At 27.8% G+C, this 14,721-nt stretch overlaps 1 protein-coding gene across 2 annotated transcripts; it reads right to left on the reverse strand.

Moving 5' to 3' along the window:
- Positions 1-2,221: 2,221 nt before the first annotated feature.
- On the reverse strand, positions 2,222-13,630 carry trc (Serine/threonine-protein kinase tricornered). 2 transcript variants are annotated; one of them, XM_075304328.1, is made up of 5 exons: positions 12,792-13,630; positions 9,419-9,628; positions 9,240-9,346; positions 8,678-9,162; positions 2,222-2,434 (listed from the first exon to the last, which is right to left on the reverse strand). In XM_075304328.1, exons 1-5 carry the CDS (start codon positions 13,254-13,256, stop codon positions 2,340-2,342), a joined length of 1,362 nt encoding a protein of 453 aa, XP_075160443.1. In that variant the 5' UTR covers positions 13,257-13,630; the 3' UTR covers positions 2,222-2,339. The 2 variants fall into 2 exon arrangements, with proteins under 2 accessions (XP_075160443.1, XP_075160444.1); XM_075304329.1 differs by lacking the exon at positions 2,222-2,434 and adding an exon at positions 6,788-7,185 and having other exon boundaries at positions 12,792-13,629.
- Positions 13,631-14,721: the final 1,091 nt, after the last annotated feature.

A 14,721-nucleotide genomic window follows, 5' to 3' on the forward strand; every position in this document is an offset into this window, starting at 1 on the left:
TTTAAAATTAATTCAATATTTAACTTAATAGAATTTATGTTTTGAATTGAATCAATAAGTAAATTAAAGGGATTAATTAGATAATTTAGATCAATTAACTATTTAATAGGTCGAATTAAAAATTATATTAAATCATCGAGCAATTCACTCTGGCATTTAAAATGTTCACAGTAAAACCATTTTTAATTAAAGATTTAAGACGCGGTTGTAGTAATAAACTTCTAAAAAAAAACATATGAAATAAAAACACTATGTGAGTTGCCGGTCACATTGGGATTGGGTAACCCTAGTGTAGCAATCTGCCAATTGACAGCTCTATCGTAAAGCTTGGAATTTTTGAGGTTATACGTACTCAGGACGTTTTGACTCGTTTTGGCTCTTTGTTTGCTTTTTCAATCCAGCCGCTAATCCAGTCGACTAAGTACTAAAATTGGTTGTTGTGAAGATAAAGAACCGATTATGCTAAGAGACTTGTATGCACGGTTGTCACAGTTGGTAGAATTCAAAATTTTCTATAGAAATAAAATTTTGACAAAATTTTCTATAAATAATTAATTATTTCTATAGAAATAAAATTTTGACAAAATTTTTTCTATAAAGATAAAATTTTGACAAAATTTTCTATAGAAATAAATTTTTGACAAAATTTTCTATAGAGATAAAATTTTGCCAAAATTTTATGCCGAAATTAAATTTTGACAAAATTTTCTATAGAAATAAAATTTTAACAACATTTTCTATAGAAATACAATTTTGACAAAATTTTCTATAGAAATACAATTTTGACAAAATTTTCTATGGATATAAACTTACTTCTATAGAAATAAAATTTTGACAAAATGTTTCTATAAAGATACAATTTTGACAAAATTTTCCATAGAAATAAAATGTTGACGAAATTTCCTATAGAAATACAATTTTGATAAAATTTCCTATAGAAATTAAATTTTGACAAAATTTTCCATAGAAATAAAATTTTGACGAAATTTCCTATAGAAATACAATTTTGACAAAATTTTCTATAGGTATAAAATTATTTCTATAGAAATAAAATTTTGACAAAATTTTTCTATAAAGATAAAATTTTGACGAAATTTTTCTATAGAAATAAAATTTTGACAAAATTTTCTATAGAAAAAAATGTTGACAAAATTTTCTATCGAAATAAAATTTTGACAAAATTTCCTATAGAAATAAAATTTTGGCAAAATTTTCTATAGAAATAAAATTTTGGAAAAATTTTCTATAGAAATAAAATTGTGGCAAAATTTTTTGGAAAAATTGTCTATAGAAATAAAATTTTGGAAAATTTTTTTATAGAAATAAAATTTTGCCAAAATGTTCTATAGAAATACAATTCTGACAAAATTTTCTATAGAAATAAAATTTTGACAACATTTTCTATAGAAATTAAATTTTGACAAAATTTTCTATAGAAATAAAATTTTCTAATAATAATTTTCTATAGAAAAAAAATTGAAAAAATTTCCTCTAGAAAAAAATTCTATAGAAATAAATTTTTGACGAAATTTTCCATAGGAATATTTTTTTCTATGGAAATAAAATTTTGCAAAATAGGATTTTTTTAGTTATCGTTATTTATTATACGCAAGGATCAGAGAGTATAACCTTAGCAAAATCATGCGATAGTTTCCACATACTGCATGGGAAATGAGGAAAATTTTGGGTGACTCTAGCAAATCTCCAGATATATATTTTTAGCTTAGCTTTGAGTCCAGGCCACGTTCTAGTGTGTTTTCAACATCGATCTTTCGCCTCGGTCTTCTTTTCAATACTCTAAGCCCCAAAAATATCAAATACCAAAACCTAACCCAATTGGGATCATCTTGCTCTATAGTTGGATACAATAGGATAATCGGCCTCTATGGATGCTATATCAATGAAATGGACTCATACTATATATCTTCTGAATAGTCGAAATTTCATTTAAATGCGATCGAAATTTGTGTCCAATAAATTTTATTCATTCCATAAAAAAATATTTGATCCAATTAATTTCTATACAAATTTTCCATTTCATTCAATTAAATCTGTATTCAAATTCAATTAAAATTTTAACCGACAAAAAATTATTTAAATAATTTGTATTGTGTAATAGTGCTGTTCCTTAGTTGGTGTCAACCAAAAATGTATAGCTTGTTTCTTGTATTGCAAAAAAAAAATTGAGTTTCCTGTATTGAGTGAGGTGGAAGTGGGAAGATTTCATAATGTGTTATTTTAATTATCTCAGGATATTAAGTTAAACTTAAACTAAAAAAACATTTTTTTGTAAACTAAGCATACACGAATTTGTTTTCAAAACGAATGAAAGCTAGGCTTCACTCTAAGTTTCGTACTTCGAAGCGTTTGAATGTGTAGTTGATAAAGACCCAATCTTTAGCAATTTCACTGCCTTGGGGCATTGGGGTTGAGGCTGTAAAAAAGAAAAAAACTATATATTTTTAATATATTATTGCTTTTTTTATAAATCATATGAAATATTGTAAATTGTTATGTGATGCATGGTTCAGTTTTAGAAATTCGTAATTCCACCTTCGACATGGAAAATTAGAAAATTCCGAAGGAATTGTATACTCCTACGAGGCGCAGTCCGTCCGTCAGTTTGTATAATAATATAAAATAAATCCCAATATTTCAAGTAAAAAAAAAACTTTCTATTTGATCACGGTTGCCACTCGAGCAAAAAATACTCTACCAAAATTTGGGGGAATATTTTACCAAAAAACTACCAATCAACAAAACTTTATTTTGCAAAATTTGATTTCTATAGATTTTATCAAAATCTTCAAAATTTTGTAAAAATTTTAATTTTATTTCTATAGAAAATTTTTGCAAAATTTTATTTCTATAGAAAATTCTTGCAATTTTTTTCTATAGAAAATATTTTCAAAATTTTATTTCTATAAAAAAAAATTTGTCAAAATTTTATTTCTATAGAAATTTTTGTCAAAATTTTATTTCTATAGAAATTTTTTGCAAAATTTTATTTCTATAGAAATTTTTTGCAAAATTTTATTTCTATAGAATTTTTTTGCAAAATTTTATTTCTATAGAAATTTTTTGCAAAATTTTATTTCTATAGAATTTTTTTTGCAAAATTTTATTTCTATATAAATTTTTGTCAAAATTGTATACCTATAACAAATTTTTGCAAAATTTTATTTCTATAGAATTTTTTTGCAAAATTTTATTTCTATAGAAATTTTTTGCAAAATTTTATTTCTATAGAAATTTTTTGCAAAATTTTATTTCTATAGAATTTTTTTGCAAAATTTTATTTCTATAGAAATTTTTTGCAAAATTTTATTTCTATAGAAATTTTTTGCAAAATTTTATTTTTATTTTTTGCAAAATTTTATTTCTATAGAATTTTTTTGCAAAATTTAATTTCTATAGAAATTTTTTGCAAAATTTTATTTCTATAGAAATTTTTTGCAAAATTTTATTTCTATATAAATTTTTGTCAAAATTTTATTTCTATAGAAAATGTTGTCAAAATTTTATTTCTATAGAAAATGTTGTCAAAATTTTATTTCTTCAGAAAATCTTCGTCAAAATTGTATTTCTATAGGCAACTTTGTCTAAATTTTATTTCTATAGACAAAATTTTATTTCTATTTTGTCAAAATTTTATTTCTATAGAAAATTGATGAAGTACCTCGTAGTTGTAGAGGAATATTTTGCAAAATCTACCAAAACATCAAGAATTCTACCAATGTACAAAACTATCAAAAATGTACCATTTATCCTTCAAGTGGGGCTTATTTTGGCATTCTGGCATTTGGTTTATGCGTGGCCGGTCTTCGGCCGGTGTTTAAGATTTCCTCCTATAGACAAAGTTCAAAGTGGGCTTTCCAATTTCCAAAAGATTCGTACTGAGTAACACATTTTTAATTTGTTCTTAAAACTTCATCGTTTTTTCCATCAGTTAGGGTTAATTGGCACACACTCTTTTTTATATCAAAAGGGAAAATGAGCCCTAATTTTATTTTGGGGTCGATTTTTATGCTTCAGTTGCATTTTGTTGGGGCTCATATGCATTATGAAGCGTCGCCCATAGGTTAGCTTAGGTGGCAGCCCGATGTATCAGGCTCACTTAGACTATTCAGTCCATTGTGATACCACATTCTCTCTTATCACTGAGTGCTGCCCGATCCTATGTTAAGCTCAATGACAAGGTACCTCCTTTTTATAGCCGAGTCCGAACGGTATTCCACATTCCAGTGAAACCACTTAGAAAAGCTTTGAAACCCTCAGAAATGTCACCAGCATTACTGAGGTGGGATAATCCACCGCTGAACAACTTTTGGTCGAAGCAGGAATCGAACCCACGACCTTGTGTATGCAAGGCGGGCATGCTAACCATTGCACCACGGTGGAGCGCCATATTTTCATTTTCCTGTGACCCATTTTCATACCGCCGCGTTTGTAATACAGTTTAGTTGAAATTTTTCTAAACTAAACTTATAGTTTTCCTTCATGGTGGTGGTTTGTTTAAATATAATTTTCCACATGTGGTTAAAGTAGGGTAGCCCAACAGTTTCTACGCTGTTGGGCTATGTATTGTTTCCTGAGTCCTCCTTTTTTCGCCGCATACACAGAAGAAAATATTTTATGTCTTCAATCACGAACCCAGCAAAATAAATTAGAAGTTCTTGTTATGTCATTACTTTTAATGGACATCCAAATATCCAAAACAAACAAAAAACAAAGTTTTAGGATATTTAAATTTTCTGCGTCAGTACCTTAGCAATTTTTGATGTATGTAATTTATACTTTAAATCACGTTATTTTCCTATATTATATATCTATCAACATATGACCCTTGGGGGTTCAGTTTGATTAAATAAATAAATAAAAAAATATCACCAAAATATTTCCAATTAAGAAGTGGATTGAAGGTGAATATTTTTTTCAATTAAAACATTAATTGATACAATTTTCTTCTTACCCCCATTTTCATGAAGCTCTGTTAGTGCTACGTTAGCTAACGAACTTTTAAACCGTGATATCTACATATCTGTCATCTTGCGTATATATGCCATATGCCAGTTAGAAACTTAACTGCTGAAAATTTTTCAGTTAAAGTTAACCGGAGAAAAGATACTTCTATTTTTCTTTCTGTTAACTGGCAGTTAAAGCCTAACGGAGCTACATGAAAATGGCCGTTAATCAAACTCGAAAGTTTACAAAATTAATTGAGTTTTGCAATCAACTAAATGATTTGTGTTTAAAGATATTTTGAATTAAGAAATTAATTAAATCAATAAATTTCGTGATTGAATCTAAAAAAAAAATTCTGTGTAGAGATGGGCATAATTTTTACTTCAATTTTTATATACACAGACACACAGTTTACATAAATGCCTGAATTTTTATACAAAGAAAAAATATCACCAATTTTTTCCAATTAAAAGGGTTACTGAAGCTGTGAAAACTTTTTCAATTAAAAAATTAATTGATACATTAACTTTTTAATGAAACTAGAAAGGAGATATGGCCAAAAGAAGTTTTTCATATGAAGGGTCTGTTCGAAACCGAAACTTTTTACTAGCATTGGTAAAAATTTTACGTAAATCGAGGTGAGTATAATTTCACTAGCCCAGGGGCTAGTAAGAAATTTGACATTTTTTGAAAATTCTTGACATTTACGACATCATTAGGCTTGGCATGTTTTGATTATATCAAAACAAACAAAAAGTAGTTTTATTTGTTAAAGAAATGAGTAGCAATTGTTTTTCATCATAGTAAATATCTCAACATAGTAAAAAGTTTCGTTCTCGAACAGGGATTTGTTTGGAATTTTAAAATTTTTGGGGATGGACACGAATTAACTGACTAATTAATTGACTCTAGGGTGCATATTTAAGAAGACATGGCCAAAAGAAGTTTTTCACATAAAATTTAGAGTTTTATACAATTAACTTTTTAATGAAATTCGGAAGTCGGTTAAAAAAAAATTATGGAATTTATTTTCATTTTTTTTAAATTTTTAATTTAAAAGCAAAAAAAAAAATAAAATTATTTAATAAAACATTAATTATTTTTTTATTAATTCTAATTAAAAATTTTCTTGAAACAATCAATTTTTTAATCGAACTAAAAACACCAAGTCAGTTAAGAAAATGATTGAAAATAGTTACGTGGAATGTAATAAAATAAAGTTTTTATTTTATTACATTTCCAATTTTATTAAAATTTTTAATTGGCAATGTTTTTATTATATGCTTTCCTGTGTATTATTAACCAAGAATACATTTTCCATGCCGTTACTTATAATGTAAATCCAAAAGAAAAAGTTTATTTGAAGTGAAAATTTACTCTACTCTGGCCGACCAAGACATATTTGTATGGGTAAGATACAATTTCTAAATAAAACCAACAATAATCTAATATCCATTTCATCAAAATTCAATTCTTGAAATTACAGGTCATGTGAGAACCTGGTTTACTTACTACACAAATTTTTCTTTGCATATTTTCAGGCGCCACAATTGCCACTATGGTTTGAGAAGAGAAATGTGCTCAGAATTATAGTAATGGACGCATTAGTTCGATTTTATGTTAAGGCGCCAAACACATCTATAATTTTAATTGGATCCGGTATCAAAATTTACGAAAACTATTGCACTAGGGGGTCCTGGAGGGGGCTAAGCCACCACAGCCCCTCTACCCCATAATATTTATAGGTAGAATTTTGATTTTTTTAACATAATAAAAAACTAAAATTTTAACATCCGTAGGACTAATAAGAAGACATCAAATATTTCTTAGTTTTTTTTTCAAATTTATTGTGTTAAAACAGCGTTAATAATTAAAAAAAATGCTGCCAGCTTAATATTTCTTTCGAACCCTAATTCGAGAAAAAATTAAAAAGATTTGCACTCTTTAGTCTCCACACAAATGAAAAATTCAACAAAAACCACTTAGTTTATTAAATCAATTTTGGGTCTTTCCGTTTCAGAACCTTTTCGTTTTGCTAGGCTTGGGGCTTGAAACAGAGTAGTGTAGTCCGTGTTAAGAATAACAAAATTTTGTAAACCAAAAAGATAAAAACAAAAACTCGATCTCACACTTAATTTCGTACTTCGAAGCGCTTGAATGTGTAGTTGATAAAGACCCAATCTTTAGCGTTTTCACTGCCTTGGGGCAAGGGAGCAGTGGCTGTAAAAAAGAAGGAAAAATTTAAGGGTAAATTTCAATATTTTCAACATTTGTTTTACACATTTTACACAAAACTACAAAGTGACAAAAAAAAACAAAAACAACAGAATTCTCTCTAGTGGATATTTTTTTAGGGTCTTTTCGTTTTCGTGGTAAACGGGGAGGAGGAGGAAACATACGTACACGCCCAAACTGTCTCAATCCACAATATATATGCTATTTGGAGGAGTCAGCGTAGCGAAGATAATGTTAGGAATAAAATCATGCGAAATGAAATCAATTTCAAATAATACATATGAGCTGACACGAAGTGTTACCAAATTCTCACAAACTACAGAAGAGTGGATTTGAAATATTTAAATTTAAAAAGACTTTGGACTTATGACAAATTTGTAAATATATTTAAATATTAGGCAGAATAATTCGCCATCTATATTTTGGAATATCACCAAAAATAATCTACCAAAATTTTGAGGAAAACTACCAAATAAAACAAATCTTATTTTGCAAATTTTTGTGGTTTTATGAAAAAAATGTTTCTTCGAAAGAAATGATTTATTATTTTATTTTAGAAGTTAATTAATTATTTTATGATCACTCCGAATTGTGACAATTTATTTCGGTGTATAAATATTTAAATATTTTTAGTTTGCGCCAAGTTAAAATTGCTAGGTCTACAAAAAGGGAATTTGATAGACCTAAATTTTCTCAAAATTTTATTTCTATAGAAAATTTTATAATTTTTTTTCTATAGAAAATTTTGTCAAAATTTTATTTCTATAGAAAATTTTGTCAAAATTTTATTTCTATAGAAAATTTTGTCAAAATTTTATTTCTATAGAAAATTTTGTCAAAATTTTATTTCTATAGAAAATTCTATTTCTATATAAAATTTAGTCAATTTTATTTCTATAGAAAATTTTATTTCTATATAAAATGTCAAAATTTTATTTCTATAGAAAATTTTGTGAAAATTTTATTTCTATAGAAAATTTTGTGAAAATTTTATTTCTATAGAAAATTTTGTCAAAATTTTATTTCTATAGAAAATTTTGTCAAAATTTTATTTTTATAGAAAATTTTGTCAAAATTTTATTTCTATAGAAAATTTTGTCAAAATTTTATTTCTATAGAATATTTAGTCAAAATTTTATTTCTATAGAAAATATTGTCAAAATTTTATTTCTATAGAAAATTTTGTCAAAATTTTATTTCTTAGAAAATTTTGTCAACATTTTATTTCTATAGGGATAAATCTTAGATACAAAATTATCTTTGTCACCACCCTATAATTTCAATTTGAGAGTAAACCCCAGACTAAGCTTACATTCAACAACACATCTTCGAATAGGTTTCAAACAAATTTTGATTGCTTGAACTATTGTCGAAATCTTTAAAAAATAGTTAGAAAAATGGCTTTTTAAAGTTGGTAACATTTCGTGTCAGCTATCTGGTATTTTACAACATTTATAATATTTTGGATAATACTTACGAATTTCTAATGAAACATCGGGGAATTCATCGAAATTGGACGTGTCGTCTATGGAGCGAACTTCAACCGGTATGGCAGCTGGCCTCTCACGTATATGCTCCCAATCAACGCCACGGAAGAAGGGCACCGATTTCAAATCTTCCAAACCACGTTGTGATCCCAATCGTCGATCAGCTTCACAGCAGAATTTTATAATTGTCTCCTTGGCTTCTTCTGATATGGGTATTTCAGGAGGGAATATTAGGGTTTCACGCCAATTCATAACTTTGCGGTATGTATCTTGAGGATTATCCGAACAAAATGGAGGATAGCCCATTAGCATTTCATACATAATCACACCCAATGACCACCAATCACAAGCTGGACCATAGCCGGTTTGCAAGAAGACCTCAGGGGCAATGTAATCGGGTGTGCCAACAGTTGAATAAGCTAATGCTCTTCGATTACGTTTCCATGATTCGGCACGACGCTTAGAGTCCATAGGACTAAAAAAACAAAATAAAATTTAATAATTAGAAAACAGAAAATGAAAAACTTGAAAACATTTATGTATTAAACCAACCTTGCACATGTTCCTATGAAATCGGATGGTTTTGCTTGGGACAAATCCCTATAGAAATCAGTACGATGTGATTTTTTTAAACCAGTACATAGACCAAAGTCAGAGAGCTGCAAAAGTATTAGCATTATAATTTTTGCATATTATGGAATAAAATGGATAGATTGAAAAGTCTATTTTACCTTTAAATGACCACGAGCATCCAAGAGTAAATTATCTGGTTTTATATCTCTGTGTATGAAACCTAATTTATGTATCGAATCTATAGCCAATGCAGTTTCGACTATGTAGAACTGCGTACATTCCTCCGACAGTGTATCCTTTTTCATTAAAAGTGTCATCATATCACCACCAGGCAAGAATTCCATTATTAGATACAAATTTGATGGATCCTAGAGATTAAAACAAAAAATTTATAAATCAATAAAAAAATTAAAGTAGTATGGAAAACAATGTAAGATTTTTTTTTAAATATTTAAATTAACCCTCTAATGCCCAATCCCGCGTTTAGGCGGGCTTCATCAAATAAGAAAGCTTTTAGTAAAACACACCTTAAGACAACAAAAATGAAAAAAATAAAAAGAAAACTTAGTTGAACCTGTTCAAGAGCCTTTGCACTATATGTACTGAATTTTACCGTATAATTTTTCTTGATTAGTTTTCTTGTTTTTGTGTCGTTAACATTGAATTTAAAAATTAGGGCATTAGAGGGTTAAGTGTCTAGCTTGATCTGTTTGGATATTGAAGACACAGAGTTGCAATGGTTAGTATGGTCGCCTTACATACAAGGGTCATGGGTTCAATCCACTGTTGCCACAATTCGTAGAATTCTAGATTTTTTACTGTTTGGTAGATTAGTAGAATGGTTGATGTTTTGGTAGATTTTGCAAAATATTCCTCTCCAACTAAGAGAGGTGATTGACAAATTTTGACAAAATTTGACAAAAATTTCTATAGTAATAAAATATTGACAAAATGTTCTTTAGAAATATCATTTTGACAAAATTTTCTATAGAAATAAAACGTTGATAAATTTTTCTATAGAAACAAAATTTTGACAAAATTTTCTATACCAATAAAATTTTGACAAAATTTTCTATAAAAAAATGATAACATTTACTGTAGAAAAAAAATATTAACAAAATTTTCTATAGAAATAATATTTTGACAGAATCTTCTATAGAACTAAAATTTTGAGAAAATTTTCTGTAGAAATAAAATTTTGAGAAAATTTTCTATAGCAATAAAATTTTGAGAAAATTTTCTAAAGAAATGAATTTTTGAGAAAATTTTCTATAGAAATAAAAATTTGACAAAATTTTCTATAGCAATAATATTTTGACAAAATTTTCTATAGAAATTAAATTTTGACAAAATTTTCTATAGAAATAACATTTTGACAGAATCTTCTACAGAACTAAAATTTTGAGAAAATTTTCTATAGAACTAAAATTTTGAGAAAATTTTCTATAGAAATAAAACTTTGAGAAAATTTTATATAGAAATAAAATTTTGAGAAAATTTTCTATAGAAATAAAATTTTGAGAAAATTTTCTAAAGAAATAAAATTTTGAGAATATTTTCTATAAAAATAAAAATTTGTCAAAATTTTCTATAGAAATAAAATTTTGAGAAAATTTTCTAAAGAAATAAAATTTTGAGAAAATTTTCTATAGAAATAAAAATTTGACAAAATTTTCTATAGAAATACAATTTTGACAAAATTTTCTATAGAAATAAGATTTTGAGAAAATTTTCTATAGAAATAAAATTTTGAGAAAATTTTCTATAGAAATAAAATTTTTAGAAAATTTTCTATAGAAATAAAATTTTGACAAAAAAAAATTTGAATTTTTTATAGAAATAAAATTATGATTACACTTTCTATAAAAATAAAGTATTTTCGAAGTTTTTTCTTTACCTCTATGATGAAATTTTCTATGGAAATAAAATTTTGACAAAATATTTTATTTATTTATTTATTCATTATTAAGTTACAATTGAAATTGATAACTTAAATGGCTTAATGGCTATGACAACTAAGATCTTAAGCTCACAAGGCGTTTGACAAAATAAGAAATTATTGTTTGGTTGTTTTTTCTACAAAATTTGGTAGATTATTTATGGCTCCAGTGGCACAAAATATAAACCCTGACGTGCTATGTCCTCTAAAAATATGACGTAGCTGACCCTACAATTTCCTTGATATCTTTCCCTTCATTTAAGATTGGTATTTGTAAACAAATGAATGAACAGTGGCTTAAACCTGTTTTTCTTGTTCAGTAAATGAAAACTTTTGAAATAATTGCATACTTTTAGGCAGGCCTGAGTAGTAGAGCTCCACCGAATAATCGGCTTCGGCGTTTGACCAAAAATCGATGGTTGCCCTTCGGCGTGATCAGGCCGAATAACAGCAGCCGGATGTTTCTCATAGTTTTTTAGTAGCTTAACGTTGGCCAGGACGCGCCGTGGCTTCTCAGTATGCTGGTGACATTTCTAAGTATTTTAAAGCTTCTCTAAGTAGTTTCACTGTAATGTAGAATTGCATTGATAAGTGAGAAGTTTCCAATTGTGGCAATCCCAATTGGCTGAATAGTCGAAGTGAGCCTGAAATATCGGGCTGCCACAATATCGAGTAAATGTAAAAAAAAATTTTTTGAATTCTCTTTTATGATGCCAAACCATTGAATTGTGGACGCGGAAAGAACTATATTGATTGTTCACAAAATATTTTTTGCAATTTAAGTAAGATACTCAGAAACTTTTAGGCTCCTTCGAGTATTTTTAATTATTTTTTGCTTTCTCTGTTGCTTGTAATTTCACAATACAAACAAATTATTGTATCAGTGTTCGACCTCATAGATGCGTGTTGTCAATAATTCTTATCTTCCAGTGGTCTGAAGACTGTAAACAATGTAATGGCGTCTATACAAGTTCAATGGTAGTTAATTGTCAATGATTAAAATAAAAAACATAAAAACTAACCATCTTTTCTTTTCAGATATTTTCTTCATAAATTTATGAATGTACGAATGAATATGTGTCATAATTCACACATATATTCTACAATATGTTAAATGGACATAGCATGATTTTGAGATTTCTTCTTTTAAGCGATAGGGTCCAATTTGAAATTTAATATAAGAATGACGTCAAAACAAAGACAAAGTTATTAAAATAGCTATGCAAACTGTTTGATTTGATTAAATTAAGGAATTCCATACACTTTGAAAATGGTGTAGATGTAAACTTAATTGGACTCTCCTTAAAAGTAAATTTTGATTTTCGACTTAGCGTATTTTGAATTGGAGGAGGCGATATGTGTATATATGTGAGTCATAGAGAAAAGAGCCGTAGGGTTTTTTTCGCGGTAGCCAAATGATTTAAGTGATCATATGCCAATAATACCAAAAAATAATTTGACAATAATGGAATTTAAGGAAATACTTTACATGGAATTCGTTTCAAATGTTCTATTTTATCTTTAAAAATCCTACAAATTTTTTTAAAGATTTTACAAAAACACAAACAAAATAACAACACAATGATATTTACCTGAAAACTATAGTACATTTTCACGACCCATTGATGATCTGCTTCCACTAAGACATCACGTTCGGCTCGAACATGAGCCACTTGTTCTTTCTCCAACATATCAGCTTTACGCAAAACTTTCATTGCAAACACATGCCCTGTGTCCTTCTTTTGCACTAAACGCACTTCACCGAATGCCCCGCGTCCTATCACCTTCAATGCCTCAAAATCTTCAACGCCCAATCGTAAACGTTTGAGACGTAGAAATTCAGTTTCTTTCTGTGCATGTTGTAAGCGCTTCTCTTGCCTTTGTGTATCCGTTAGACTCTCATCTTTTAGTTGAGCTTCCAATTTGGCCAGACGTTGTTTTCGTTCTCCGTATTGTGTCACCAAATTACTATAGTAATTTTCTAATGTTACCTTGGCCTTTGTGGCCTTGTCAAGTGTGTGGTCGCTAAAGCGTATGGAGCCATCGCTATTGCTCATGATTTTCCTATACGAAACAATTGATGGAAATTGGTCGAAATAAATTTTCCTTTTGTTGCGATGTGCGTGTTGTTGACTGCCCGTGAATCAATCAAAAAGATACGAATTCCAGGGGGCTTCTTTTGTTTTTGTGGGCGAGTGCACACACACACACAGTTTTTTTCTTTTTGCTGTTGATGACAGACAGCGACTATTTCTTTATATGTAACTATTCGTAAAAAAATATCTCTTGTTTTCTTGTCAATCAACTGGCTTTTATCTCATTCGCAATATATGCAATTTTAATCTTTTATAACTTTAACTTTCATTTTTTAGCAATTTTAGTTTCACGAAAGTTGTAATATTCATTTGCTCGATTTTATTAGAGAATGGTAAATCGACTTCGATATTAGTGTGTGATCGATTACACCTGGACCAATTGTTTAGTTTCGTTCTATCGATTATCGAATGTAGAGCATTATTCAAATTTAAAACAATTTCAAGTCGAGTTCAAGCCAATTTCATATATTTACACACAACAGACTTTGGAAACACACTCAAAAGTAAAGCCACTTTAAATTGGATAGTACCCAAGGTTTACACAGCGAAAGCCAGTTTGTTTCCATAATTACTTTTTTTAATGAAATAATTTGAAATGTTATACAAACAATGCAATGGAACTTTCCATGTTCTGTCAAAATAAATATTTATAGTTTGTTTTAATGAGTTTTATAAAAATTTTGTGACACCAACGTTCTTGAGGAAATCGAATTTTGTGGTTTTCAATACATTTTGTGCCACGAAGTACGTGGTCAGTTGGAAGAAATACAAAAAATTGAAATATTTTTGACATGAGACTGAAATTAATCCAAAACGCTAACTATAATTGGTAAGTATTGTTGTGCAGAAAACTAAAATCATTGGATGTTATATTCTTGGAAGATGTTGACCGATAAAAAAATGATGAAGGAAACAACAAATAGAAAAGATTCCAGAAAACTTGCAAAGTGCAACAATTCATATATCAAGAACTTCTGGATGATAATGTGCATTACATGAATTTACATTCCTTCATCAGTTTGATATTTTGTGAATTTCTCGATAGTAATTATTTCAAATTGCCAGCATATTAATTAATATTTAATTAATTAATTAATTAATAGTTGTGTGACACCAACATTATGGAGGAAATCGTATTATACATGTAAAAATGTTTAAGATATTTAAAGTTGTATTGATAGTTTTAGTTATTAATACGTTTAATAAGATAATTATGTTTTGATTGGTATTATATTATTATTTTTATATATAATTCATTTTTTTTAAATATTATGTTTTTAACGAAAAAAATTAATAAAATTTAGTGTTGACTTTCAGTTAGAACTGGGATTGACTTCCATGCAAATTGAGGTTAGAAAATATTCGCAACAATGTTAATTTTTAATTTGTCTTACATTGAAAACTGTTTGAGAAATTATACAGTAGC

Source organism: Haematobia irritans, chromosome 4, assembly GCF_050003625.1.
Source record: "Haematobia irritans isolate KBUSLIRL chromosome 4, ASM5000362v1, whole genome shotgun sequence".
Classification (NCBI taxonomy): Eukaryota; Metazoa; Arthropoda; class Insecta; order Diptera; family Muscidae; genus Haematobia; species Haematobia irritans.

What these genes read in the sequence shown, in the direction of transcription:
- trc (XM_075304328.1), bottom strand. Translation starts at nt 13,256, where the DNA reads ATGAGCAATAGCGATGGCTCCATACGCTTTAGCGACCACACACTTGAC. An exon ending in TTCATAGGAACATGTGCAAG is followed by an intron (nt 9,163 to 9,239) that starts GTTGGTTTAATA and finishes TTGTTTTTTTAG; the next exon opens with TCCTATGGACTCTAAGCGTC. An exon ending in CGATGTTTCATTAGAAATTC is followed by an intron (nt 2,435 to 8,677) that starts GTAAGTATTATC and finishes TCTTTTTTACAG; the next exon opens with CCTCAACCCCAATGCCCCAA.